We start from the raw sequence: 27,919 nt of genomic DNA, 5'->3' as shown, positions 1-27,919 counted from the left end.
GACTTTTAAGAACTGATTACAGCGAATGAAACACAGTTGTCTAAGCGATATAGTATACAAAAATAACATCTTGATTTCTGTGAAAACACATTTCTCTGCAATTCCTGAATAGCTCCAAGTTATGCCAACCCTGGGCATCGATGTTTACTCCGGGTTTTAGAAGTCTTTGCAAACATGTGACCGATACCTGTGCCATCACCATCTGTATGTGCAGCATCAACTCTGTGATGAAGTGGTTTAGGCTTTGATCTCGATTTCTCTGACATAGCCACCAACACGCATGTTTGTAATTTATTTTGCTTATTCCCACTCAACTGTATGTTCTATGAGGGCCTGATACAGATGTTACTTGATGTTATTAAATAGCTACTGAGATCAAACAGTCCAAGGCCATCATTATGCTAAAATTAAAGTTATTTATGGAAGTTCATAAGCACTTCCAAAATTGGTTTTACCTCCTACCTGGGAAGCCCAGCATGGGCGTAATGGTCAGACTCCACTCTTTCCATTCGTCAGTCCCTATTCACCAGTGGCGCGGAAAGGGGGTTCTTTAGCAAAACTTTATACATAACACCTCTACCAAACTAAACATAAACTTTTTTGTAGTTACATACAGGAAGTCGTTTTCCATCCCTTTCCTCCTTTTACACGGCAAGTAAAGCTCACTGGCCTGGGAGGAGCCTCTATCTGCCAACCTTTGGCCAGTGAAGAGGATTCAGAGAAAATAATACAACCATCAATCAGAAAAAGCAGGGGCGACAAAGGAAATTAATTAGGTTGTGGCTTCCACCGTGCATTCCCGTGCAAGGTGCCCCGACCTGCCGCAGCAGTAACAGTTGACTTCACTGGTCTTGCTGCAGTTGATAGCTACATGGCCAGTGTCACCACACCTATAGCACTTCACCTTGGTGCAATCTTTCTGAATGTGTCCAAATTCTCCACATGAATAGCACTTCTGCTCATCGGCGTGGTCACAGTCACGAGCCAGGTGGCCTGGTTTGCCGCAGTTGTAGCAACACTGCTCCCGCTCTCTCGGGCTCTTTGCAGTCCTTGACAGTGTGGCCACCTTTACCGCAGTTATAGCAGGCATCCTCCTGAAGATCACAATCCTTGGCAAGGTGGCCAGACTCACCACAGCGGTAACAGATGTCTGGAAGAGACAAGGAAACAAACTGGAAACCTCTGCCACGGCTTCTCATCCCATGACCACGGCCTCCTCCAGTAGCGCATTCCTGGGCCCAGTGGCCAGATCGCCCGCACTTGAAGCACTCGTTGCTACTCATGGCTGCAGGTAGATCTCTGAAATACTCAGACGTTAGAGTGAGCCCGCGGCAGTGGACACTCAGATGCAGGCCCGGAGCTCGAATTCAGTTTTTAAAAAACTACAGATAATTCTATTCAACTGTATAAAAGACTACAAAATGCAGACTATTTTAAAAACTGAAAACAAATCAATAATAGTCTGTGAACAGGAAAGGCATTATAAAATTGCAAGAGGAAACACTTGGGGATGAAGATCATATTCATCATATGAAATGTGGTAACGGTCTCGGCAGCGGGTAGGTCCCAAGACAGGGCATCTCATGCCCGGATCCCATACGCCCGCCATCATGGGCACATGGTGAACCGGGCTTGGGCCTGCCTGCCGGGGTTCCAAGGCGGCTTCCTTCCTTCGGAATGAGTACACCGACCCAGGGGGGAGGTCTCTGGAGCCAGGTTAGGCAGGCCCATCCGCTGCTCTCATTGGGCAGCAGACGGGATTGGGGTGGGGCGCGACCTTGGGCCTGGGAGGTTACACTTCCCGTCGCCTCTCGGCAGCAGGTGGGTCCTGGGACAGGGTTTCTCATGCCCGGATCCCATATGCCCGTCATCATGGGCACATGGTGAGCTGGGCTCGGGCCTGCCGGGGCGCCATTTGGTGCCAGGCTTTGCCTGCTGGCCACCTGGCAGGGGAGCTCTGGGATTTTGGTGGTTTGAATTGCTGCTTATGTGGCTCCACGTTGAACCCGATGTGTTTCTGCAAGGTGAATACATCCTAAAGTTTCCCAATGACAGTTACTCTTCCTTTAAAGAATGTGTTACCACTTAGCAATGCTGACCACCAAATACCAGTTTATGCTAAAGCTTTGGCACAGGTCTTGTCCAGTAGACACACTAACTGGATTAAGGCTGCCGCCAAGGAGCACATGGGCTGGAATGGGGGCTGCGTTCTGATCAGGTAACAGAGAAATCCCCCTTGGCACAAGTGTGGACTGGGACTGGACGCACCAGGCTGGACCAGACCCCAGCACTGTCTGGTGCTCCTGGAGGACCAGGATAGACGTGGGACGGACTAGGCTAGGTCGCAACCCCTACTGAACCATGTGTGCGCCATATGTGGGAATGGACTGGACAAGCCATGGCTGGGCTGAAATATCCAACAACAAGAACCAGCTTGGGTCGAAAGCTAGGAACTGAGTAGGGCTGGCTCATGGACCCACTGGCATGCGCAAAATCCGGCACTGGGAGAGGTTCTGATGGAGGAGCCTGGGCAACTCCTCTGGCAGGACACAGACCCCATGGGTAAGCGCAAAAAGCATGAATGGAAACAGCCCAGAGCAGGCCACAAGAAGTTTCCCACTGGCATACATTAGGCATGGATTGGGGGCAGACCAGGTTAATCAGTTAATGTCATCACTGGCAAATCCGAGCACCAGAACAGAGTAAGGGTCGAGCCAGGTTTGGTTGCGATAAAAACCAGTCCGCACTACAAATGCCAGGATGAGGTTGACTGTGCCGGATGTGACTGCAGTGCCCATCCAGCACACGTGAGATACAGGAAGGGAGGAGACAGAGCCAGCGGGGGAATAAGGGGTGGTTCCCCTGCTGGACAGCTACTCCCGCTGGAGAGCATGAACTGGGATGGGGGCAGACCAGACTAAGCAGGGCTACAACACTTGTGTGCCTCATGTGGACTAGATCAGGGAAAAGCCAGGATGGGTGTATTGTTCCTATGGGTGCAACCTACAATTAGAATGGAAGAGGGCTGTTTGGGCATAGCCGTAGCATCAGCTGTCAGAAACTGGCGCTGGGCTTAATCCTGTCAAGTTAAACTGCAGAACCACCTGGAAAGTGCACAATCCGGGAGTGAGAGACCTGGGAGGGAAATAGTGGGTTCCCCCCTCTTGGGTTACCACTCCCACGGGAGGGCATGAGAACTAGGATGGGGGCTGGGGTAGCTAGACAGAGAGGCACTCAACCACACCCGTGAAGGCTTGACTGTTGAGCTGGTTAGATGGATCCAAGCTTCAATGCCATTTGCCATGTACAAGAGCCAGGGGGATGTGGGACAGATTGGACTGGTCTGCCACACATATTGGCAAACCAGGGTAGGGGGTTGGCCTGGTGGGGGTTATTGTGGGCCGCTCTCATCAGGATGCAGCTCCCACTGGTTTCGGTGAAGACCGAGTATGTGCTGTGCAGAACCAGGCTGGACTGCAACACCTATTGGTTCCAGTAGAAGGCAGGGCTGAAAACAGAACCAACCCAGCAATTGCAACTACCAGCTGACCAGGTGATGGACTGTGCTGGGCCCTGTGCTTGCTGGTGCATACGAGTATCTGGCCTGGGAACACCTCAGACGAAGTTTCTTTGGTGATCTCCCCAATAATGCCAGACTCAGAACCCAAACCATGAAGGGACAGAAGATGGAACAAGTTAATCAACCACCTTAGCTATAGGTTGGCAACAAAATACCGGGCAAATAGAGACGCTATGATGGACAATGTCAATTAATGGATTTTTCAACAACCTCATCGTGTTTGGAGAGGCAAGATTGGCAGCAATTTCAAAACTGGTGACCTATTGCAACCACTTCAACAAGCATCTCGGAGCATGCCCCACATGCGGGACTTGGGGTGGGTGGGAAACCGGGTGGGGCTTCTCCCTCAATATCCCCCTCTACCTCAGATATATGAAGGAAAAATATGGAAATAATAGTCTTACCCACTTTCCTGTAGCCCTTGACCCTTTTTGCCCAAATTAACTATGTAAAGATTGACAAAATAAAAACAATTATTATTAAAAAAAAAGAAATATGGTAATGGTTTCAGGAGTGTAAACAAATGTCAAAGCCTATGAGTTTATGCCTTAACTACATGCAATGCATTGTATGTCAGTTATACCTAAATAAAGCTATTTTCAAAATATCAGTCTAACCCTAAAGTTGCAGTGTGCCTGCTATGAGCTGACTGCCATGAAGCCATGACATTTTAGCTTGTGTATTCAGCAAACATATACTGAGTATGTACTGTATGCCAGAAATAGCTCTGAACCCAGGGTACACAAACACAAACCAGAGCCCCACATCCACAGGGCATGCACTTTAGCAAACAAAAACTTCAGCCATTACCGTCACAAAGCATGGCATGCTAAATGCTAATGAAAAAACATGGAACAGAATAACCAAATAGAATATTCAGGAACAGAGGGTGCACACTTACAGGTAAGTCAGGGACACCCTCTCTGGAAGTCAAGTGCTCAAGCTCTGGCTTCAGAAAAAGCAAGGAGGGAGTCCTTGGAAATCTAGGAAAAAAAAAAAAAAACCTTGTTAGTAAAAGGAAACAGGGACAAAGATGCTGAGTGTTGAGAAGGTTTGGTTAAAAGAATAGGAGTACCCATCTCCTAGTGTTCTTGGCTCACATCCCTAAAGGAATCTCAGCGTTGGGCATCCTCTGGTGACAGCCACATTGGATAACTAGTAGATGAAGGATTACCAGTGCTCCTTGCCTGAATTCAGAACAACCTTGGAGAGGAGAGCTGGGTGGTGCACGGCAGCTCGCACCAGGAACGAGTGAGGGTGGGAAGCAAGGAGAGACACCTAAAAGTACAAGATCTAAGGAAGCACACACCAGCTAATTCCCATGGGCCCAGAGCTCAGAAAGCAGAAAGCACAGATTCCTGGAGTGGCTCCATGCTCAGTGTTCACCCTATATTCTGAAGAAGAGAAGCCCATGCTCAATGGTAGTCTCACCAAAGGTCTCTTTGCTGGACCTTCAACAGATCACTGTTGAGTTTATGATCATGAATTGAAAGATTCAGTCAGAGGGAGGGTGGGCATTTAGCACAGTGGTTAAGACAAAGCTTGGCATGTCTGCATCCTTTCTTAGAGTGGCTGGGTTCGAGTCCTGAGTGTTCCCAATTCCAACTTCCTTTTAATGTACATTCTGGGAGACAAGAAGTGGTAGCTTGGGTCCCTGCCACCCATGCAGGGGATCCAGGTTGAACTCCTGGCTCCTCACATTTTTGCCTGGTCCAACCCTGGATATTGTAGGGCATTTTGTGGGGGAGTAAATCAGCCAATAAGAGAACTCTCTCAAAAAAATTTAAATAAACTAAAAGTTTAAAAATTTATAAAAATCGGAATGAAAAGATGATTTTATCATAGAGTCCAGTTAGCACAATTGTATTTTGTGCAGTCACGTTCAGTCCCTTGTTTGCTGGAACAGAGGTAAACCAAAGGGTGTAGTTGGCTTGGGCTGGAGGTATTATTAGACAAATATGATAGAGATAGCAGAAGCTGAAGCTGATTGCAGGAATGTGATTTTATAATGTTAGCCACTGGAAACCAAGTCAGGATTGCAACAGCTCACAGCAGTGAAGGCAAGGAGGCTCCAATGGAGAGTGAACTACTGGCATGAGCAATGGACTTGAGGATCTGGCACAGTGAGTCAATTGCTGGAGACAATATTTGAGGGAGTAAGAGGGAAATGTCAGGATTGGTGACGAGAATGGGAGGTGTACACTGGAAGCTGTTTCAGATTTCTCTTCTTGTTTTTTTTTTTTAAGTGAAAATGTTTGCTCCAAGTTTCAGTTATTGATAATGGCCAGTCCTATGGAACCAGGAACCATTGGAACCAGCAGCTAAGATCAAGTAGAGGAAAACACCATTGGATGTCAGAAGGTCAAGAAGCTGGAGGTATGGGGGCTGGTGTTGTAGTGCATTGGGTTAAGCAGCTGCTTGCAAGGCTGGCATCCCATATGCAGTGCTGATTGACATTCTGAGCTATTTTGTTTCCAATCTGGCTCCCTGCAAATGCACTGAGAAAGCAGGTGGAGATAGGTCAAGTACTTAGGCCCTGTCATCCACCTGGGGACTCACATGGTTTAACTTCCTGGCTCCTTCCTTCAGCTTGGCCCAGCCTAGGTGTTGAGACTTTAAGGGGAATGAACAAGCAGACAAAGCTTTCTTTCTGTAACTCTGTTAGTCAAATAGAAACATCTTTTGAAAAGCTTACTTAAAAAAGAAATTGGAGACCTGAAAATTGGAAAGACTGCTCAATGTATATTAGAATAATCAATAATGATACAAAAAAGGTATTGAACTCCTATTATATATTTTAAATTTTCTTTATTTTTAAATTTTCTTTTTAATATTGTTTACATAGTTGAGAAGAATGCATACATATTTGGCTGATTAGGGTGGAGAGGATCAGATATGGAAGAAGGTAGAAGGTTTCTACTCTATCTGCAGGGGGAGTTGGGTGGGGCTGCTCTTTGCTGCTGAACTACATCAGCACCTGGGGAGGAGGAATGGTTCTTTGATGATGTCCTAGAGATCCAAAGTGGGGACCGACGTTCTGAGGGCGTTACTTGAGTGTTTTTGATAGCTCTGAGAAGTTGTCAGTTTCATTGCTCCAAGGTTAAGACATTTTTTTCAAGGTCTCTTGACTGACCAAATCCATCTTTGTGCATCCATAGACTCAAACACTTGTTGCAAAACTTGACCAGGTGAATTGTCCAACATGTTTTGCTTCCCATCCTCCAAAGAGGCAGTTGACGCCCCTTGTTGCCCAAGAGAACTGACTGTCATGTCCCCCATGTACAGCTGGGCATGTTATCCACTGCACAGGCGTCAGCAATGAGGATTCCCAGTCCTGATACATGCACTCCAATGTCAGACCATACATCCTGTGATTTTTCCTGTGGCTGTGGTTTGAATCAGTGTTCTAGTTGGGGAAACCCAAAGAAACCTCGCCTGGGGTGACCTCAGATTTGATTCTTGTGCGTGTCAGCCAGTGCAGGGCTAGGTGTGTTTTGTCACCTGCACCAGTCAATACATATACTGGTGGTTGCTGCTTGATCAGTTCTCTCAGAACCATATTTCACAATAACCAATGGTGCTGTGACCAGACCGCCACAGATCCAGTCATCATGTGTACCAGTAGGTGCTACAGCCTAGTTGGGGCAATTCCCAACAACTCCCACCAGGCCTCCTACAAGCCCCAGTTTTTGCACATGCCAGTCTCTGCTGTGTCCTAGCCCAGCCCACACCCCATCCAACTCTTGTGAACATTCATGGGTGCCGAGGTTTAGCTCAGCCTGCTCCACTCCCAGACATAGCCCTTACATATACACAGGTGCCATGTGCCTTGTCCAGCCTGATCATCCCCCAACCCTGGTTCTTTTGCTCACTAGTGATAGGGACAACCTATCAGGGGAGTGCCCACAGTTCCCCTGCCAGGCAAATTCCCAGCCCTGCATCTTGCACCTGTAAGGAGGTATGACTCAAACCCAGTGTCACACTTGGCATTCTGGCTCCCATGGGTGCCAGTGGGTGCAGCAGCAACCTAGCTGAGACTGGACCACCCCCAGACCAGCCCATCTCCAGCTCTGTTTACCAGTGGAAACAACAGCCCAGCAAAGGAGTCCCTGAAATTGCCCTACCAGCCTTGCTCCCAACCCCAGGTCTTGCTTCTGCCAGCAGGTTCTGCGGCTCAGTCTGAGATGCCCACTCCCAGGCTTGCCATTTGTCAGCTAGAGCCCAGCTTAGCCTCCAGTCCCAGCTCTCAACTAGTGGCTGAAGCCTAGCCCACCCTAACCTTCATGTGAATTGGTGGGTGATACAGTCCAACCTGGCCTGGCCTGCACCCTGTCCTGACTCTAACTCATGTCAGTGTGTGCTTGACCTGATCTTGCCAAGCCTGCCTCCAGACTCAGCTCACACATGTGCCAATGGGTACTATAGCCCAGACTGGTCTAGCCTGCTCCCAGCCCTGGTTCTCACACTCACTAGTGGGGGCTATGCCTAGCAGGGGAGGTCCCCATGTTCTCCTGCTAGGTCCACCTCAGTCCAGGAACTTGTGTGTGCTATTGGGTGCTGCTCCCTAGACTAACATGTTTGGCCCCCAATCCTGGCTCTCACCAGTAGGTATTGTGGCCTAGCCTAATTGGCCCACAGTCATTCTAGCTCTCACTGAAAGGTGCTATAGCCTAGCCCAACCTGGTCCACTTCCAGACATGGCTCTCATTGGGACCCAGTGGGTGTCATGGCCGACCCCACCCTGTCCCATACCCATTCTGGCGCTCACAAGCACCAGTAAGTTCTGGAGCTTAACCCAGTTTGGCCTGCCCCCAGGCCCAGCCCACACATGCTGATGGGTGTTGCAGCTTTACTCAGCCTGGTCTGTCCATTAGCCCTGGCTCTTGCATTTACCAGTGGGAGCTCAGCCCAGCAGCAGAGTCCCTAAAGTTCCTTTACTAAGCCTATTCTCAGCCCAGGATCTTGTACTTGCTGGTGGGTACTGCAGCCTAATTCAGCTGGGTGTGGCCCACACTCCTTCCGAGCTCTGCTGCGTGTTAGCAGGTGCTAAAGCCTGGCCCAATCTGGCTTATCCCCAGAACTAGACCACACAAATGCTGAAGAATGCTGCAGCCTTGCCTGACCCGGCTCACCCCAGTTCTGGCTCCTGTGCCCTGCAGGAGCCCTGGAATAGTAGGGGAGTTTCCCAACTTCTTCTACCAGGTTTGTTTCCAGTTCCGTATCTCATGCATGCTAGCGGGGGCAGTGTCCCTGGTTCGCACAGTCTACCCTCAATCCTGACCCTTGAATGTGCTGGTGGGTACTGCAGTCTACCCAACCTGGTCTTCTCCCCAGCCCCAGCCCCAGCTCCCACGAGTGTCAGGTGAGTTCCGCAGTCCAGCCTGGCTGGGCTGGTCACCATCCCCAGCTCTCCATATAAACTGAGGTTGCTGCAGTCCCACAAAGTGGAACCCCTAATTCCCTTACAGAATCTGCCCCAGATGGCAGCAGGTACCTGTAGGCCAGCTTAATGTGGCCCACCATTTGCTCCAACACTCATGGGAAGGTACTGCAGCCATGTCCAGCCAGGCATGCCCCCATATGCAGTTTCCACATGCGCCAGTGGGCACAGGCAATGCTACTTAGCCTTGTCCAGGTTTGCTACCTGGGCGGGTGCCTTGGCCTGAGACATGCCCTCACTTCTCCCCGCCCCCGTTCCAAACCACTATGTGTCAGTTTTCTCACCCACCTGTGAGTACCGTAGCCCAGTCTGTGGAAGACCATAGAAGGCATCATTCCTTGTCCAACATGCCTTCAGTTGCTCCCACTCCATTATGTCCCCAGACCCCTTCCCAGGGCAGTCAGCAGTGCCTATCCCCCAAATCCGGGGCCAGGGTGGCATATCCTGGGCTGGTGAACTCTTATTATTAAAATATTAGGATCTGGCACCATGGTGCTACTGCTTAGGTCAATCATCCCAATGGGTGCTGGTTCAAGTGCTAGCTGCTCCAATTCCTATTCAGCTTTCTACTGAAGTGCCTAGAAAAGCAGGAGAGCATATCCCTGGAACCCAAGTGGGAGAACCGATGGACTCTGAGGTTCCTGGTTGTGGCCTGATCCAGTTCTGGCCATTGTAACCATTTGGGGAGTGAATATGATGGAAGATCTCTTTGCCACTTTGAAACAAATCTTTTTAATTAAAGGAGGAAAGGTGAGTATATCTGTCTGCTAGTTATGATGCCAGTAATGACATCCATGTCCCACATCAGACTATCTGAGCTTAATATCCATGCTTGGATTCTTCTTTCTTTATTTTTTATCACAAAGTCAGATATACAAAGAGGAGGAGAGACAGAGAGGAAGATCTTCTGTCCAATGATTCACTCTCCAAGTGGCAGCAACAGCCAGTGCTATGCCGATCCGAAGCCAGGATTCAGGAACTTCCTCCAGGTCTCCCATGCGGGTGCAGGGTCCCAAGGCTTTGGGCCGTCCTCAACTTCTTTCCCAGGCCACAGGCAGGGAGCTGGATGGGAAGTGGAGGTGCTGGGATTAGAACCGGCGCCCATTTGGGATCCTGGCACATTCAAGGCGAGGACTTTAGCCACTAGGCCACGCCACTGGGTCCTTAATATCAATCCTTGGCTCCTCACTACAGATTTCTGGTGATGCAAACTCTGAAAGGCAGTAATGAGAGTTCAAGCGATTGGGTTTGCATTTCATGTAGTAGTCAGATTGTTCCTGGTCCTGGCTTTGGCAATCTGATCCTGGCCATTGCAGAAATTTGGGGAGTGAACCAGTGGATGGGAGCTCTTGGATTTACAAATAATGAAAACTAAGAATATCTCAGCAGCCTTAAAGGTTTGTGAATGATCTCAGCAACAGCAGAGTATAATCTCATAGCATGTTCTTTCTAAGAGCTAGCAGGTTCAGGAAGCTAATCTTAAATGAGTTAAGATCATCTTAAATGATCTTAAGAGAATTACATTAGCTATGTAATTAATGCCAACTTAATTGTCAAAACAGGTAATATTACTGAACAGACCCAATAGGAGACAAGGCACACAAAACAGCTGTTTTTGTTATGTGAATTCACCTCAAAGCTTTGATGACGAAATGTGCAACTACCTGAAATCCTCTTTTCAGAAATAAGATTTTGCAGAGTAATGGATGCTCACAAATTGAGGTATCGAGAAGACAGAAGCCAACATAATTCAGAGGGGAAACAGTTCTAAGGCCTGAATTCAAACCTAAGTGTGCAAACAGAATAACTAAAAAAAATTAGGACCAATTTAGTAAATAGTCACGTGTCTGAAAACAAAGGAAAGTCTAGAATGAAAAAGTAGTTAAAAGGTGAAGCTGAATGCAACAGTTCAAGATGCTACTTGGGGGACTGGTGCAGTAGCCTAGCAGCCAGTTCTAATCCTGGCAGCTTCACTTCCCATCCAGCTCCCTGCTTGTGGTCTGGGAAAGCAGTTGAGGACGGCCCAAAGCCTAGGGACCCTGCACTCGCATGGGAGACCCATAAGAGACTTCGGGATCTTGATTTCAGATAGACCCAGCACTGGCCATTGTGGTCACTTGGGGAGTCAATCATTGGATGGACAGATCTTCCTCTGTCTCTCCTCCTCTTTGTATATCTAACTTTGCAATAAAAATAATTCTTAAAAAAACAAAAATGCTGCTTGGGACAAATCCAGCATGTTGCTTTTTGGGATACTCAGGACACCACTGCCTTCAAAATGTTTTAGAGGACCAGGGGACTTGTCTTCCAGTGGCTAAACCAATGAGGTTTGTGAAGGTCCTCAAATGCCCACCAACCAGGCTGGGCTTGAGGCTAGATGTTAACTCCTCCACACCTCCCACATGGAAATTGGTTCTATGTACTCAGAGTATCTGTTTTTCTAGCTATATCAGCAGGAAGCTAGATTGGAAACGGACAAGGGCTCAAGCCAGCAACATCATCACAAGCAGTAATTGAGCTCACTGTGCCACAAGGCAGGCCTCACAAACTGTTTCCACTCGAATCACTTGGGATGTTGAAATGTCACTCATGGGCCTGTCTGACTAATCCCACTGACCTAAAGAAAACAATTCAACTTCAGAACGGCCAGAACCAGAAAGACCCAAATGTGGTATACTCGCTCATATGTGCAGTCCTCATGAGGACCTTCTTGAAGTGACTTTCTACACACATTGTGACAGTTTCAAGGCTCACATATTGCATGAATACCTGTAAGTCCCACTGCTTAACTTCGTGTATCTCGATTATTGCAATGAGCTGAAAAGGTGCTTCTTCCAAGACCTGAAATCACTTCTGTGTAATATTAGATTAAGCAAGCCTCAATTCTAGTATTTCCAATGGACTATATTCATGGTCTTATTTCCTAATAGACTATGCACCCAGCATGAAATGTGTTTTGTACCAATTCTTGTGATGGGAGACTTTTTACTCTGAGCAATAATTTCCTTCCCCCATTCAAGGAGCTCCTGGATCCCATAATTTACCCATTCCATTCAGTATTTATAAGATCAAATATTTTCATGCTCTGCAGGTGGCCAACATCACTATCATGAACTAGTCTAGCCAGTGCTTTAGTCTACAGTGACGTCACTTGACAATTTTACCAACTGCCAATGAGAAATTATATTTCCAGAGGACAACTCTAATTGGAGTAGGAAATTGTCTTCTAGATAAAAATAACACCTACTGCCATTGAGGTGCTCTGAGAACTCAGGCTTCTGGCCTACCTGCTGCTCACTCCCAAAGACTGTGTATTTGAGCTCGGCCTTTGGGAACCCTAAGGAGCACCAAAGTCCTTAGCCAGCTTAGGAGTCCCTTTGAAATGGTACACATATTATACGTTTTTATTTTTTCTAGACAAAATTTGTAGTTTTCAACCAACTCCTGAAAAGGGAGCCAGAACTCAAAGGTGTAAACTGTCTTAGGGGAACTAAGGCACAGACTACTAAAAATCAAGCAGCATTCAAATGGACATTTTATATTAACATCTTAAAAAAACGGACACACTAGCCCATCTATAGAACTCAATTGCAAATTAAACATTAAAAAACAAGTGCAAAGGTATCAATACATGGAAAGGTGAAATCATTTGAGTACAAAAACCACATGGAGGTTGCTGGTTACATTTTTATGAAAAGTTCTTCAAATGTTTCACATTGGAAAAACTAACCCTGAGTTATCTTTCATTGCCACTTTCTTTCCAGGAAACCATTCTCCAAATAAAAACCATTCAGGTGTTTGGCACTAGTATTATTCTCATGTCAACTGTAAGCAAACTTAAAAATGTTTTCAACTCTATCTGAAATAATTTATCTAAAACACACCACTGTACTAACATTTCTAGTGGAATTATATCCAAAGGAATTACACCCTAATTCCAGTATGCTTTAGCACTAAGAAATAGGTTTTCCCTATTCCTAGCTACTTATAGACAATTTATTTGATGCTCTATTAAAGATGGAAATCTACTCTTAAGGAAAATGCGTAGCATTTCTATAGATGAATTTCTGCATTTAATGGTACTTTTCTGAAGCGGGGTTAGGTACAAATAAATGCTAGGCCCATGTTTGAGACTCCTGACAGTGGTCTGATTTGATCTGCCTGGGCTTCTGCCATGTGGGTGCCCAGTACCATCCTCAGCTGGCCAATTCAACCAGAGACCGTGTTTGTACACCAGGAACATCACTGCATCCATACAACCTGCCATGCTGTTCCTACCTCTGTTCCAAGGAAAAAATGGATCAACTATTTTCCTTGGAGTCCAAAGTTTGTTTAAGTATCAGTGTACACTCCAAGTGAAATTGTAAGCACCTTTGAAGTGGAAGAAATTAAAGCACACACTCACTACAGTGACACATACAACATCCACAAAGAACTATCAGTAGGATCCTATTAAGAATCACCTATCACACATTTCTTTAAAATTCATCTGTTGTCTAGGGTGTCAAGTTATCCCTCTACATAAAGTGCAGCTCTATTAACACTTTATCATCATCCGCAATAAATATACATGTTAAAAATGAGAACACATGGGGGAAAAGTCAACACCCAGGATAAAGGATTTAATCCAGTATTTATTCCACACTCATGATGGTTCTCTATAATCAGAATACAGGCCATAAGAACAATCTATCAAATAATCTGCTGATAGTCTTAAATAATGCACTGCAGCATTACTTTTAATACTCCTCTGTTCTACATTAAATTTAAAAACGCAAACAGCAATCTTCATAATTAATAAAAAAAGTTTCAAATTTTAAAAAAGGACACTATATATCAAGCTGTTTCATAATTTAAGTATTTTCCATTTATAAAAATGCTCTGGAAGCTTGAGGCTTGGGTCTGTTTCTCTGTTCATGTGCCCCACCTTCTCCCAATCACATATTAGTATCGGGAAGCTGCAAGAATGCTAGGCTTTAGACATTAATTTTTTTTCCTTTAATATAGTATTTAAAAAATCTGAGGAAGAATTCAAGGGGAAAAAAAGAGTACATGTCATGTATTTCTTAAAATAAAAAAAAGGAAAACTAAGCGAAAAACTTTAGGCATACTAACAGCGTCCCTTTGAGGTAGAATGCTAAAAGGACTTCTGATCAAATCACAGCCTAATTTAAACCGCTGCATCAGAAACTAACTTCTCATAAATTCTCTCTAGGGTAACTGTGGAGAATATTAAGTATAACATTAACAAGAGCCTTTCAAGATAATATACATTGGACAAGAATGTTAATCCTACAGCTGCTGCTTTCACGTACATTGAAAGCACTGAATTCTCCTACAATAAACATCCAAGACTTCCATTTTCAAAGTCTTTAGCATTCTATTATGAAAAGCACAGCCATGCTAAACTTCAGTACACAAACCATAATCCCACACCTAGAAAACAAAAATAGAATTAGTGGCAGTTTATTGCCTTATACAAATTTAACCAATGTGGCAACCATGCCAATGGAATTAAAACATTTTTAGGACATATGTACAGACTGTACATTTTTAAAAACAAACAAAAATGAAAGAACGATCTGTGCATTATGTATCAAACTGAACAACTGGGTGGACATCAATGCAATAAATGGGATTACAAAGGCACTTCCCTACACAAAAGAGGAAATGAAAATGCAGCCTACGGGGAGCTTGAAAGAGTGCATAACTACTGCACGATCTGAACATTCGGGAGGAAAAAAAAGATTTAACCAAACATTTAAAGGATTCAATGTGATCCACTTCGAAATTTTTTTTCACACAGTCTCATCTTTGTTCTTCTGTTGCTTTTCTTGGCTCTCCCGTTCTATACTTTGGCTCCTTCCACGATCCTGTTTGTCTGACTGGTCCTTACTATCACCGTAATCTCGTTTGTGGGAACGTTCTTTGCTTCTGCTACGCTTTCTAGATTTTTCTTTGCTGGGGCTATGTTCCCGTTTCTTTGATTTTTCAACACTGTCAGTTCTTCCTTGACTGCCGCTTCTACTTCGTTTATTTGATTTTTCTTTACTTTCATTTTTATGTTTACTTGATTTTTCCTTGCTCCTGCTTCTACTTCGTTTCCCTGCATTTCTACTTCTACTCCTGCTTCTGTGTTTCCTTTCCCTACTTCTACTTCTACTGTGCTTTTTCTCTTTCTTCGAATCTTTTTTGTCATCTCTGTGCCGCCTCTCGTCTTTGTCTTCTTTATGTTTCTTCTCTTCCACCTCACCCCTGCTTCTCTGCTCCTTGGACCGTTCTCTCGACCGTTCCCTTTCCTTTTCTCGGTCGGCTCCTCTTTCCTTATCATAGTCTCGATCTCGTCTTCTACCTCTCTCATTTTCTTTCTCTCTTTCCCGATCCCTGTCCCTTCTATCTCCTTTCCTATCACGACTTCGACTACGGCTTCTATGTCTGTCTCTACTCCTGCTCCGTCTGCGGTCTAACCCCCGATCAATACTTCGGGATCTTCGCCTTTCTTTTTCCCTTTCTTTGGCTTCACGCTCTAGACGCTGCCGTTCTTTTTCTCTTTCTAATTCTCTATCAAAGCTAGAAGACCCATGGGCCTCTCGATGATGACTCCTACTTCTTGATCTTCTTGGAGACCTCCGTGGAGTCAGTGATCTCCTTGGAGACCTGTAACAGAAGAGAAAAGGAACTTCAATGAATAAAGTCCAAAGTAAAAATCTCACTGTAAAAATTTATCAGTATTACTCAGGTCTCCAGCTTACGTACATGATTTTTCATTTACAGACGTATAATTTTGTCGAAAACACCATGAAAGAAAATGATCTTTTGAGGGTAAAGTTGGCAAACTAACAAAATCAACAGTATAAACAATATTTCCCAAGAACTTGCCATTAACTTCCAGTAACCACAAACTCTGTAAGAAAGCATATTAAAAAATAACATGAGCTACCTTGAACGTCTGCGTTCAACATGTCTGTCTATTTCCTCAGTCCCTTCCTTCCCATCTTTCTTGATTTTTCTAGGTCGAGTTTTAATCTGTTGATCAATATTTTTCTGAACTGGAACTGGAATTCTTGGAAACAAGGTAGAAAACCACTCCAGTTTTGTAAGAAAAGACCGCAGCATTTCTCCAATGGTCATTACACAGCCTCCACCAGCCTTCACATCTAGGTCCTACGAAACACAAACGATATCCTAGCCGTCAAAAAAAAAGTATTTTGGCATCTATATGAATATTATAAAAACATTACCATCTTTAGAATCTCAAGTACAAAAGAATTCTAACAGAATTTCAAAATTCTGTATCCTAATCTGGTAATGAATGATACAGAGAAATATCTGGGCTTAGTGTGTGCATGCAGGTATAGCCTTTTGGCCGTAAGGGAACTGATCCCACTCACTTAAGACATGAAAAGCCCCTTACATGACTAACTGTGTGGAACAACTGACTTTATTTACAATCCACATCATTAAGCATGTGTTCGTGAACATATCTGCACACATCATACCTAACTCTATGACCTAGCTGCACATGAACGACTATAATCTCCTGTCTAAAGGGTATCTGTTAACAGCTGTAATATAAAATGAAGCCCTATTAAAATTGGAAGCAATAGCAAACCAACTGCCATGAAGCAGTGAGGTTTCTAATTTAGTTATGTAGAAAATAAATAAATGAACAAATAATTGGAAACGCATAATCCATGATGACCATTGTCTCTGAAAAGGGTCATTACCGCATGAAGGCCTTCTTGCTATGCCCTCTCACAGCTCAGGACATGTTAGTCAGCTATTGTCAGTCCCAAACCTATAGTGCAAGCACACAAGGAAAGTGAGATTTGTTATCTAAACAGGAAAACAACAGCTAAAGGTAAAACTGCTTGCACTCACACACATTTAAGTGTTCAGATAAACAGTATTTCCAAATATAATCGCTGCAGATATCTAAGGAAGAAAACAATAAGTTAGCTTATAAAGGATCTCAAGTTTGCAAACAATTAAAAACATTAAATAAAATCATTCAGAAACAAACCTAGTAAAACACCAATTATGAAGAGGAACTACACTTTCTAAGATGGGAGAAGGGATTCGGTACTAAAAATAAAACAAGTCTCTTCTGAAAAGAAAAAAACTCTTTAAAGTTTGTGATTATCTTCTCTAATACCCCTTGTTCCTCACGTTACAACACAACTCAGTCAACAGAATAAAATCAAAACTGTCCACTAAGAGTTCTCCAGATGTGTGTGCAGTAACACACCAGTTTATACTAAAAATGTCCTTTAATTCAACAAATCCTTTTAACTGTGTTAGACTACCAAAATACAGTATTCAAAGTTGGCTTTATTAGTCTTAAAATATAAAGTAATGGTGAGACTTGACATATGAACTATATAGCCTGCTATCAAGCCCAGTTTGAAATCCTAGTCTTCCCTAAGCAAATTAGAACAAATAGGATGTAAATCTGACCTAGGCAAGTTTCCTGAAGCAATTATTCTTTATCAAACATACTTAACTGGAACAGGATGGCAAAATACACTTAGAATTTTTAAAGACATTTCAAAAATACGTATAGGGTACGGAGGTCATAGAAATAAAACTAAAAAAAAAGTACTTAATTTTGCCACTTAAAATAGATCACCTGGACTGGCTACTCAAGTCACACCAATGTTCAGTTCCACACTTCTGTTCAGGTAGGAGTACATGTATCCACAGGTCAGTGTGAAGAACTGAAGAGATGCAGAAGGGGGAAAAAAGCTACAGCTAGTATTCTATTTGTCTCCACATTAACCTCAACAATGCCTCACCCTCAAAAGTCACTTTATATAAGTGGGGGCCAGTGTGGCAGCTCAACTAGCTAAGCCTCTGCCTTGCAATATCAGCATTCCCTATGGGTACCAGTTTGTGTCTCAGTTGGTCTACTTCCCACTCAGCTCCCTGGTTATGGCCTGGGAAAGCAGTGAGGGATGGCCCAAAGCCTTAGGACCCTGTACCCTCGTGCGAGACTCAGAGGGGGCTCCTGGCTCCGGACTGGCTCAGCTTTGGCAGTTGTAGCCACCTGGGGAGTGAACCAGCAGATGGAAGATCCTTGTTTCTCTATGTAACTCTTCCTTTCAAAAAAAATAATAAATCAATCTTTAAAATGTTACCATCAGCAGTATTAAGTCAGGATTAATACAACATTCAGAACATAATTAGGAAAACTTTCAATAGCTACTAGAATACATTGAAGCAGTTAAATTGTGTAAGAAAATTTAACCTAACATCTATAAAAACCACATCTTAGTATCAATAGCATTTCTAAAAGTATCTAACTGAAACAAACTCAACCACAGAAAAGTATGGCAGACACTGAATCTCTAATAAAGGGTATTAAAAATAAGAAGTAATCACAAGAAATGTATCATTACCCTTGCTGACATACCTCTTCATCATCAAGAAAGGATTCAAACCAGTCCCATAGATCTGTAGGTGGCTGTGTATACCTAGAATTACATAAGATTTGTTAAGTGTATATCAATTAAAATCAAATATTTATTAGACAACCAGATAAATGTATGCTTACCTTATATACATAAAGCCAAGGGCTCTAATATATGGTGAATCTGTGTGTGTTATTAGACCCATCACTTGCTTGCGAGTCAACTTCAACGTAAATAATTTGTATAATAGACAAAATGCTGTAGAAACTATTCCTCCTGTTCCAACACCTCGAACCTTCAGGGAAACAGAATTAAGAACAAGCAGCAAAACAATGAATATATATTTAATACCAACTAGTCGGTTAATCCTGTTAGCTATCAATATCAAGCCATAATCCAGTACTAACTATGGAACATAATAAAGTAACCCTTTTTCCTAATCCTTCTCACTTTTCATCTAAATGTCTGACCAATCATTTTGTAAATATAAACTTATTTAAGAATCACAGAAAAACTGAAAAAAATGCACGTACTTCTACTTACCCCTCCGCACATCCCAGTCTGGCCGGCTGTTTTCCTGCTTCCTTTCTCCCATGGTTCAACATGTGTGACCTGAAAATAGAAAAGAGGAGCACAACAAACATTCATGCTTCAGATTTTTTAAGGCTCTGATAAAATTAAACCCAAGTCCACAATAGAGCAGCTCTTCCAATTTATGTTATGTTTACTCACATTAAATAAGTAAGTCATTTTTGGAAAAACTGCTTAGACATCTAAACAGTATCAAAAGAGACACTAGGGTTTAACAACTGTTAACAGATTAGTAGAACAGAAGTCCTATCACACCAGCTTACAAAGAGCTCACAGTTACCCAAAGTCAGGCAATTTCTAGACTCACACATCATTATGTAACAATATTTCAACTCTGCATCTTATAAGTTGCTTTAAAAACACAAATCTTTATTCTAAAATAATTTACTCTCCACCTGAAACTTAAAAGTACTGAGATAAGATTTTAGTTAGAAAGTTTTACAAACAACCAAGTTTTCTTATAATTTTATATCCCCAAATTTGCATTATAAAGGAAAATGATCCAGAAGGAAGTTTGCTAGAAAAAGTTATTTGATATAAAATTATGTGTCTTTCACTTCAGCATCCTTTTCCCACAAGGATCAGGCTAATTTCTGATTAAAGGTGAAATTACAAAGGCCACACTACAAAGATCTTTCTTGCTGTAATTTATTTTCAACCTAATTACTTGAACTTACCTAATTTTTACTCAGAATATCAACTGTCAAAAGCTGAATGTAAATAGTCATTAATATATGCCAAGTCTAATCAGTGAAAAAATTATCCTACTACGAGGAACTCCTTATAAAAACAATTCCTTAACTAAAAATAGTATTTTTACTAACAAAGAGCCCCATTAGGGTCTTTCGTATTCACCTTTCATCAACTTGAAAATGACCTGTTCTTCCATTCATTTCACTCTACTACAGCTAAAACCATATTTCCACCAACACATGGCAACACTTCGCAGTCCATTCAGTGGCTTTAGGCCAAAAAATATGCACTTAAATTTGAGTGCTACAGTATTTGGCTCCAGGACTCTGGTAGTACTCTAATGTTTCCATTCTCTAGCTTTCCACATAAAATTCGCTTCTCAATTCCTTAGGGCTAGCCCAAGGAAGGAGCGGGTACAAAACAAACTGCAAAACCTGAAGCCTACAGATTTTAATGATTAACTGATCCAAACACAATAGTAGTAACACCTAGGTTTTTAGTTTTACATCTGAATTTAATATAATTCCTGGAAGGATCAGACTGTTTCTAAACATAAACATAACATTTGGAACTTGAAAACAAACCTTTCCTCTCCTACAATAACATCTAACATTGTCATAAAACAGCTCGCTGAGAAGAGCTGGAAGCCCAATTTCAGGTGTTGCAAGTTTACTGCGGAAAGCTAAGGGTTAAATACTATCCACCACACTGAACCATGCTCGAAGTCTTACCTTTTAAAAGCTTAAAAAATAAAAACCATGGATCATGGACTACAATTAGACTGCCTACAGATTCTGTAAGAGAATACCACATACATGTGCATACATATGTATTTGTGCACTTCATATAGTCCCAAAGTTAAGTTGTCTCCAAGATATTTTCTACAAGAGCCTCGCCTCCAGAAAAGATAATCTCATCACTTAACTGGGGGTGAAGAGAACAGCCAAGTACTGTGCTTTTGTTCATAATTCTACCCATATAAAGAGATGACAGAAAATACCGGGAGGCAGTCTATCTCAAGTTTTTCCGTGTCAGTATAGACAAAACGGATTGTATCCTGGGATGCCCTAACTTAAAACTACTACTAATTATCTTCAAAACGTAAATTAACCTTCAGAGGCCTGGAAGATATCTTCAAAACGACAAAATTTGCCAGGAAAGCGTAGAAAACCTATCTAGTTGGTGAATAAAAGACCGAAACCAATGGCCAAAAACCGGGGGGAAAAAACTCAAAAACAAAAACAAAAACCCCAAAAATCTCATTAGTCGTTCATCGTAACCAGGGAAATGCATTTATGGCGATTGAGCATGATTAATAGTGCATACCTCTACCTGCGACCCTGGGCTGCTCCGAGCCTCGCTGCAAGACTGAGTCAATCCTGCTAACGAAACAAGAACTGAGACAAGAGTGCAGTGAGGAGGCGCCAGGGGAGCTCCCCAGCACCGACCCTGCCGCAGAAGCCCAGGGCCCGGAGACGTCTAAGTCAGCCCAACGCACTGGTGGCTGAGACCTCTTCCTCCTAACTTCCTGCTGGGGACATGTCCAGGCCTTCTCTGCACCTCCTTGCACTGGCTCCTCTCCGCCCTCGGCCCTCCCCACCCCACCCCGACACGCACACGGCACTGACCATTTCCCAGTCTGCACATGAGGCCAACACTCATGAGCACGCCCTGGCCCGGGGGGAGCGCGAAAAGCAAGCACCAAGGCTGGCGCTCGGCAGATGCACGTCAAAAGGAATCGTTCTCAAAGAAAAAAAAAAAAAACCGCTGTAAACTGCACAGACTTCGGTTACCCTCGTCTCCTCTCCCCCACACCCCTCCCTGCCCAACTCCCTGGAGGGGGGTGGGGAGGTGGCGGGCTAGAGTTTAGAGAAGGATGAAGAGCAAATAGCAGCGGGCTCTCCGTGCCCTCCAAAAACGGAAAAAAAATCTGCAAAGGAAACGCAGCGGGCGGCCCCGGTCCGACCCCCCTCCCCGTCCACCCACCCACAAACCCTCGGGTCTCGGGGGGCCGCCTCTGCCCGTGGCCTCCCGACCGCCCCCCCCCCCAGTCTTCTGGCGAACTCTTTTCACCCCCCACCCCCAAGCCCAAGGCCTAGAACCGCTTCGTACCTTAAAGTAGATCTCGTCCACCACCTCGTGGTAGGTCTTGAGCTCGTAGAGCTGTACTTTGAAGTAAGGCGACGACAGGATGTTGGTGAGGATCATGGGGTTGAGGTTCATGGTCTTCTCGTTGCCCCAGAGCGGCAGCACGTTGCCCTGCTTGCCCGAGATGGCCGGCTTGGTGCCGCCGCCGCCCTGCTGCTGTTGCTGCTGCTGGGCCGCGGCCGCCGCCGCCTGGTGCTGCGGCTGCGAATTGCCTGTCAGCGCGGGGCTGTTGTTAGCCATGTTGCGGCGGCAGGAAGGAGGGAGGGAGGCGGGAGGGGGAGGGGACCCAGCGCGATCTCTCTCTTCGGGACAACGGTCCGGGACCCTACTCCATGGAGCGCCGCCGGGAGGGCGGGGGAAGGGGGAAGCGCCTCGCTGTGCCCCCGCCGGAGGAGGGAGGGCAGCTGGGACCCCGAAGAACGGACCTCGGGCGACAGCGGACGCCCCGAAACTGGCCGCGAAAACTCCAGCACAAACCGAGCCGGCGGCCCGGGGAGCGCGATCTCTTCCGCCAACTGCCCCTGGGAACAAGATGGCGGCCAAGGCGGATGTGACGTCGCACGCCCCGGCGTGCCCAACGGGGCCGGCAGCCAATCTGAGGTGCCCAAGTGGGCCGGAGCGCCCGCCTTTCCGTTCCGCACGTTCCCGGCCGGCGGGAGTCCCTACGGTGGCCGTCCGCGCCTTGGGCTCTCAAGGCTGCACCTCGGGTCGTGAGGGACTCGGGGAGGGCGGGGAGGGCAGCGCGGGCCCGTTCTGTACGCGTCCGTGTTTGGTTTCTCGTACAAGCAGAACACTATTTTGCGCATTCGTAACTTTTGGACTCCATTTCCTCGTTTTTAGATTTCCCGAAAGGGATGTCGGTCAGGGACCACACTCCCTGTGACTCGGTTCGAGTCCCGCTGCCCCTGGCCGCCTTGGAGTGTCTGACTGGAAATCTAAATGTTATTTGATCCCGAATTTAGGTAACTGTAAGATTAGGATAACATCTTAAGAGCTGTTGTGGGCATTGAAAGAACTACGCCGGTGTAGCACCTAACAATGTCTCAGCAGCTGGTCAGGTGCCCTTTCCCCCTCCGGTTCTTCCGATCAATCTGAGTGGTAAACATTGGCTTAGGTGCAGTGAAGAGAAAGAGGGAGAGGTGGAAAATAGGTGTTAAAAAATGAGTCAGCATCGACCTCAGCTCTCGAAAAGTTGCCAGAAACGCTGCAGTGAAGCTGCATGGTGTTGAATCCTGGAGAAAGCATTGCAGAGGATGCTAAAGTTTTCCCTCAGGGGCGTGAGGTTGGGCGATTATGTGGCAGAAAACAGCCTGGACAGGAATAGAAGCAGCAAACACTAGTTTTATTAGAGGGCAAATGTGGCCTTGGACCAGAGCTTGTAGATCTGCAGGTGAAAGTGTGGAGTGGGAAATGTCTGCCATGGGAAGATAAAAACCATTAGGAATTAGACAACTGGTACATCCAAGTGTTAACAATTTGTTTACTCCCTCCAGTGAGTTTCAGGTCTGGATTCTAATGTTAGACTTTTATTATGGTCTCTGTAACCCCAACTCCTGGCTCAGCACTCTACCTCCTGTGATCCCGTGGTGCTGTTCTTGCACCGGGGTCTGTGCAATGTTTCTCCCCCTTCCTGTTTGAGCAGTTCCCAGGATTAGGGAGACAGCAGGTGTCCTAAATAGCTAGGTTGTTGGTGGTACTGATCTTGCCAGAACCATTTTGAGTTGTGAGTGTCAAAGTCGGTATTATTTTTGATATGGGACTAGTGCAGTGCATTGAGCTCATTGAGTTGCTCTCAGCTTAGCACATGTGCAGTTCACTGTTGTCCCTGCAGTCTCAAATCCTTTGCCTCACTACAGAATGGCATCTGATGTGCCACTGCTGGAGTTCTTGATCTGCTGGCTGTTATGTTTAGGGGCTACCCAGGCCTATTTTGGGTTTACCTAGGATGCCATGTTGCAATTCACTGAGTCGAAATGAGTTCACTTTGCCTTCCTACGCAAGATGGCGCCCCATTCTGCTTGTCTGGGGAGTTGGACTGTAACATCCACCCTGTTCCTGTAGTGCGTGTTTGAGATCTGCTGCTGTGTCTCTGCTCCTGGTCAAATCAAACAAACCAGCAGGACAGGCAGTTCTTTGTGTTCTCCTGAGTTCTTGGTAAACTTCCCTTCCCATCTGGTTGCTGGTTGGTGGTGGAGTTCTGGCCACTGGTATAGTTCAAATCGCCACTGGTTCAATGCTGCTGGGATATCTGGTCACTGCAATACCTTGCCATTGTTTCCACTCCTTTCCTGTGCCCCATTAGTCTCCAGGTGCCCCTCTGCCATCAATCTGTCTTCTCTTATTTCCTGTAATGTGCCCTCTCTGCTTCACCCTGGCTAATGTTTCTCTGTCCTCACCCTATTCCACCATCTTGATTCTCCTTTTTTGTGTTTTTCTTTAACAAAAAAAAGTTTATTTGAAAAGCAAAGTGACAGAAAAGGGGAGTGATAGATCTTCTATCCAGTGGTTCACTCCTTAATGGCTGCAACAGCCACACCTGGGCCCGGCCAAAGCCCAGGAGGCAGGAACTCCTTCTGGGTCTCCCAAATTGGGCATAGGGACCCAAATACTTGGGCCATCTGCCTTTGCTCTCCAGCAGGGATTCTAGTTAGCACTCAGATAGGGGATGCTGGTTTAGCAAGTGACAGCCTAACCAGGTGTGCTACTTCATCAGCCCATGGATATCTATATAATATATAATAGTTTATTGAGTTTACATAATGATATTTTATTTGCCACATGCTATGAACTTTATTATATATACATATATTATAAGGACAGTGCTTCTATCTGTTGACCACTCTGCAAATGGCTCCAGTGAATGGAGTTGAGCTAGGCTGAAGCCAGGAACATCGTCAAGTGTCCCTTTGGGTGCAGCTGTCCAAGCACTTGGGCTATATGTTCTGTTGTTTTTCCAGTTGTTTTAGTGCAGGGATCTGGTTTGAAAGTGGAGTGACTGAGACTTCAACCAGCACCCATATGGGATGCTGGCATAACAGGCAGTGGCTTAGTTTGCTATGCTACAAGGCCAGCCCATATACATACTCTTATTATGTAGTCTTGAACATTCTTTACCACTTGACTGTAAGTGGAGAACTCAATAGAGACTGCAATTTGGTATCTAGGTCTAGGATTATGAAACTCAGGGAACTGGGTATTGTTTAATGTATTCAATGGGTCTATAGAACAGCCTCAAGATACTACTATTGTCCTCGGTTAAAAAAAAAAAACAAAAACAAAAAACCAGACAACAAAAAACCACTTTATTCAAGCATAATGAAAACACTACATTTGTACATATGTGAAGCCATAAACTTCAGTTTGCTCAGTTGTGGCATACATAACTGCAGTCATTAAGGAATCACCCCAATCAATACAACAAAATTGACTCTTATAAATAAAGCTGTTGAGAACATTTGTGTGCTATTCTTTGTGTAAGTTTGTCTCTCCTGATTAAGTATGTAGAGTGAATGGGTCATATAGGAGGTGCATGTCTCACTTTTCTTTAATTAAAGATGTTTGTACAGTTTATGAATCTTCTTGTAAAACTCTGTTCAATCACTGAAGAAAAAGTTGTTTCAGGTCTTCAAAACATGATGCTAGGGCCCGGCAGCGTGGCCTAGTGGCTAAAGTCCTCACCTTGAATGTACCGGGATCCTATATGGGTGCTGGTCCTAATCCTGGCAGCTCCACTTCCCATCCAGCTCCCTGCTTGTGGCCTGGGAAAGCAGTCGAGGACGTCCCAAAGCACTGGGACCCTGCATCCATGTGGGAGACCTGGAGGAAGTTCTGGGCTCCTGCATTCAGATTGGCTGTAGCGGTCACTTGGGGAATGAATCATCAGATGGAAGATCTTCCTCTCTGTCTCTTCTCCTCTCTGTATATCTGGCTTTGCAATAAAAATAAATAAATCTTTTTTTAAAAATGATGCTAAAAACCATATGGAAACATAAGAGACCCCAGATAGATAAAGCAATCTTAAACAACTACAGCAAAGCTGCAGGTATCATAATACCAGGCTTCAAGACATGCTAAAGAAATTTGTAATTAGAATAGCCTGGTACTGGTGTAAAACAAACATGGGGATTAATGAAACAGAATGGAAATACTAGGAATCAACTCCTAAAGCTATAGCCAACTGTCTTTTGACAAGTTAACCAAAATCAATCCAAAGAGAAAGAGCAGCTTTTTCAACAAATGGTGCTTGAGAAATTGGGTCTATGTGTATTGAACAATCTTTACTTCTGTTTTTTAGCCGGCACTGGTGTTGGCTAACTTCCTGTAGTCTGTTCTTGGCTTTTCACTGTTTTCTTGAGGTGTTACAGGCCATATCTTGATTTTGTTTTTCTTGGATAATCCAAGGAATCATAAATGACACAAAAGCTGGTTATCTTTCCACCACAAAAATTGGTTCTGAATCAAAATACAACAATATCTGGTATGGTCTTGTACATTTTGGTTAATTTCTGTTTTAGGTGCTGCTGCCTTCCAGGGTAAAAGACGTTGATAATCAGTTGTTTCCTCTGAAGTAGCTAGTGGTCATGAACTTCATAGAGATAGTCACTGTGATGTTTGTTATGGCTATTAATCCTCTGATAGCCAGGGATCAAAAGAATATTGATAACTTCCTTTGACATGGCCAAATTTTCCCACATGGTTGTACCATTTCACATTCTATCAGTAGTGTTTGAGAGTTCGAGTTGCTTCATCTCCTTGTCATAGCATGTATAAAGAGTTTTTGTTTAGCTTTAAGTCATTCTAAATTGGTGTGACATGTTGCTGTGATTTTAAGAAACACAATTATACAAGATTTTTTTTGTTACATATAAAGTAGAGGGAGAGATAGACATACATGGATCTTCGTCTGTTGGTTTACTCCCCAAACGCCCACAATAGCCAGGGCTGGTTAGCGCTTAAGACCCAAACACTTGAGCCATCACCTGCAATCTCCTAGGGTTCAAATGCACAGGAAGCTGTAATCAATTCCAAGACATGTTGATAAGGGGTGAGGGCATCCCAAATAGTAGCTTACAATCTGTACTTAACAGCTGTCCTTTGTTGTAATTTTAATTTATATTTTTCTACCACTAATGATGTTGAACACCTTTTCAAGCACTTTCAAGCTCCAGCTAGATTCTAGTTTTCTGTTAAAGTAGCGTCAGAAGCAGCAATGATGGCTCCAGTTCCTGAATAAGTTCCTGACACTCGTGGGAAGCTTGGATTGAGCTTCTGGCTCCAGCTTTAGCAGCCCAATCTCAGCCATTACTTTTCTTCCTCTCAAACCAGTCATCTTTTAAATGTAAAAGAATTGTTGTATGTTAATCAGGCAATTAAATGTAATGAATTTCCAAGGACTAGACCTATCTAGTTGGAGGCATGAAAGAACAGCTATGTTTGGATCAGGTTGTCACTATTACAGCATGTAAGGTTTTTTCGGAGATTATATTAGGGACCAGTGTTCTGGCACAGTAGGTTTGGTTACCATTGTGACACCAGCATGCCATAGCAGAATACTCGTTCTGATTTGGTCCCTTTGAATACATCTGTGAAAGCAGTGGGCTGCTTGGAAAGTGAACCAGCCAATTTAAAATCCCTTTTTCTGTCCCTTCCTTTTTCTCTCTTTCACTCTGCCTGTCTAATAAATAAATAAATCTAAAAATACTAAACCAATACAGTTCTAGAAATGCATGTTGGCAGAATAATACAGCTAACCGTCCCATTTGTTTGTCAGCCACCAGAGTGGGGTAGTTGGAGTTGCCTTTCCATCCATCATCCCTAGCAACAGGCAAGCTGTAATTAGCATGTCATAGGAGATAAGTAAATATTCTTTATTGAGTTAACAAATCAATGAGTTACTGGTTCTGTTTGTCTGCAGAATAAGATTGACTGAAGTCTTTAGTAAGGGGGCAGGTGTTTAGCCAGAGGCGAATTTGCCTGCCACCCACATTAGAGTACCTGTGTTCAATTTCTGGCTCCAGTCACTGGCTGCAGCTTCCCACTAAGGCAGACACTGGGCAG

General features: G+C 44.4%; 1 protein-coding gene and 1 pseudogene across 1 annotated transcript; both read right to left on the bottom strand.

Annotated features, from left to right (window-relative positions):
- Nucleotides 1-151: 151 nt before the first annotated feature.
- On the bottom strand, nt 152-1,313 carry LOC121168372 (annotated as a pseudogene).
- Nucleotides 1,314-13,636: 12,323 nt separating this feature from the next.
- On the bottom strand, nt 13,637-22,373 carry PRPF38B (pre-mRNA processing factor 38B). Its single transcript, XM_040998274.1, has 6 exons — nt 21,827-22,373; nt 18,974-19,042; nt 18,574-18,725; nt 18,433-18,493; nt 15,961-16,184; nt 13,637-15,677 (listed from the first exon to the last, which is right to left on the bottom strand). The coding sequence occupies exons 1-6, from the start codon at nt 22,100-22,102 to the stop codon at nt 14,819-14,821; spliced, it is 1,641 nt and encodes a 546-aa protein (XP_040854208.1). The 5' UTR covers nt 22,103-22,373; the 3' UTR covers nt 13,637-14,818.
- Nucleotides 22,374-27,919: the final 5,546 nt, after the last annotated feature.

This window comes from Ochotona curzoniae, unplaced genomic scaffold (assembly GCF_017591425.1).
Source record: "Ochotona curzoniae isolate NIBS_2020 unplaced genomic scaffold, NIBS_Ocur_1.0 scaffold_1037, whole genome shotgun sequence".
Lineage (NCBI taxonomy): Eukaryota > Metazoa > Chordata > Mammalia > Lagomorpha > Ochotonidae > Ochotona > Ochotona curzoniae.
The sequence above is the reverse complement of the archived record's forward strand: the minus strand, read 5'-3'. Positions and strand labels throughout refer to the sequence as shown.

Bases quoted from the DNA above. Each gene is read 5' to 3' on its own strand.
- PRPF38B (XM_040998274.1), bottom strand. From the start codon at position 22,102: ATGGCTAACAACAGCCCCGCGCTGACAGGCAATTCGCAGCCGCAGCAC. The intron at 19,043-21,826 runs GTACGAAGCGGT...TTCTATTTTCAG, and splicing joins TGGACGAGATCTACTTTAAG to GTCACACATGTTGAACCATG. The intron at 18,494-18,573 runs GTAAGCATACAT...ATGTAATTCTAG, and splicing joins CTTGGCTTTATGTATATAAG to GTATACACAGCCACCTACAG.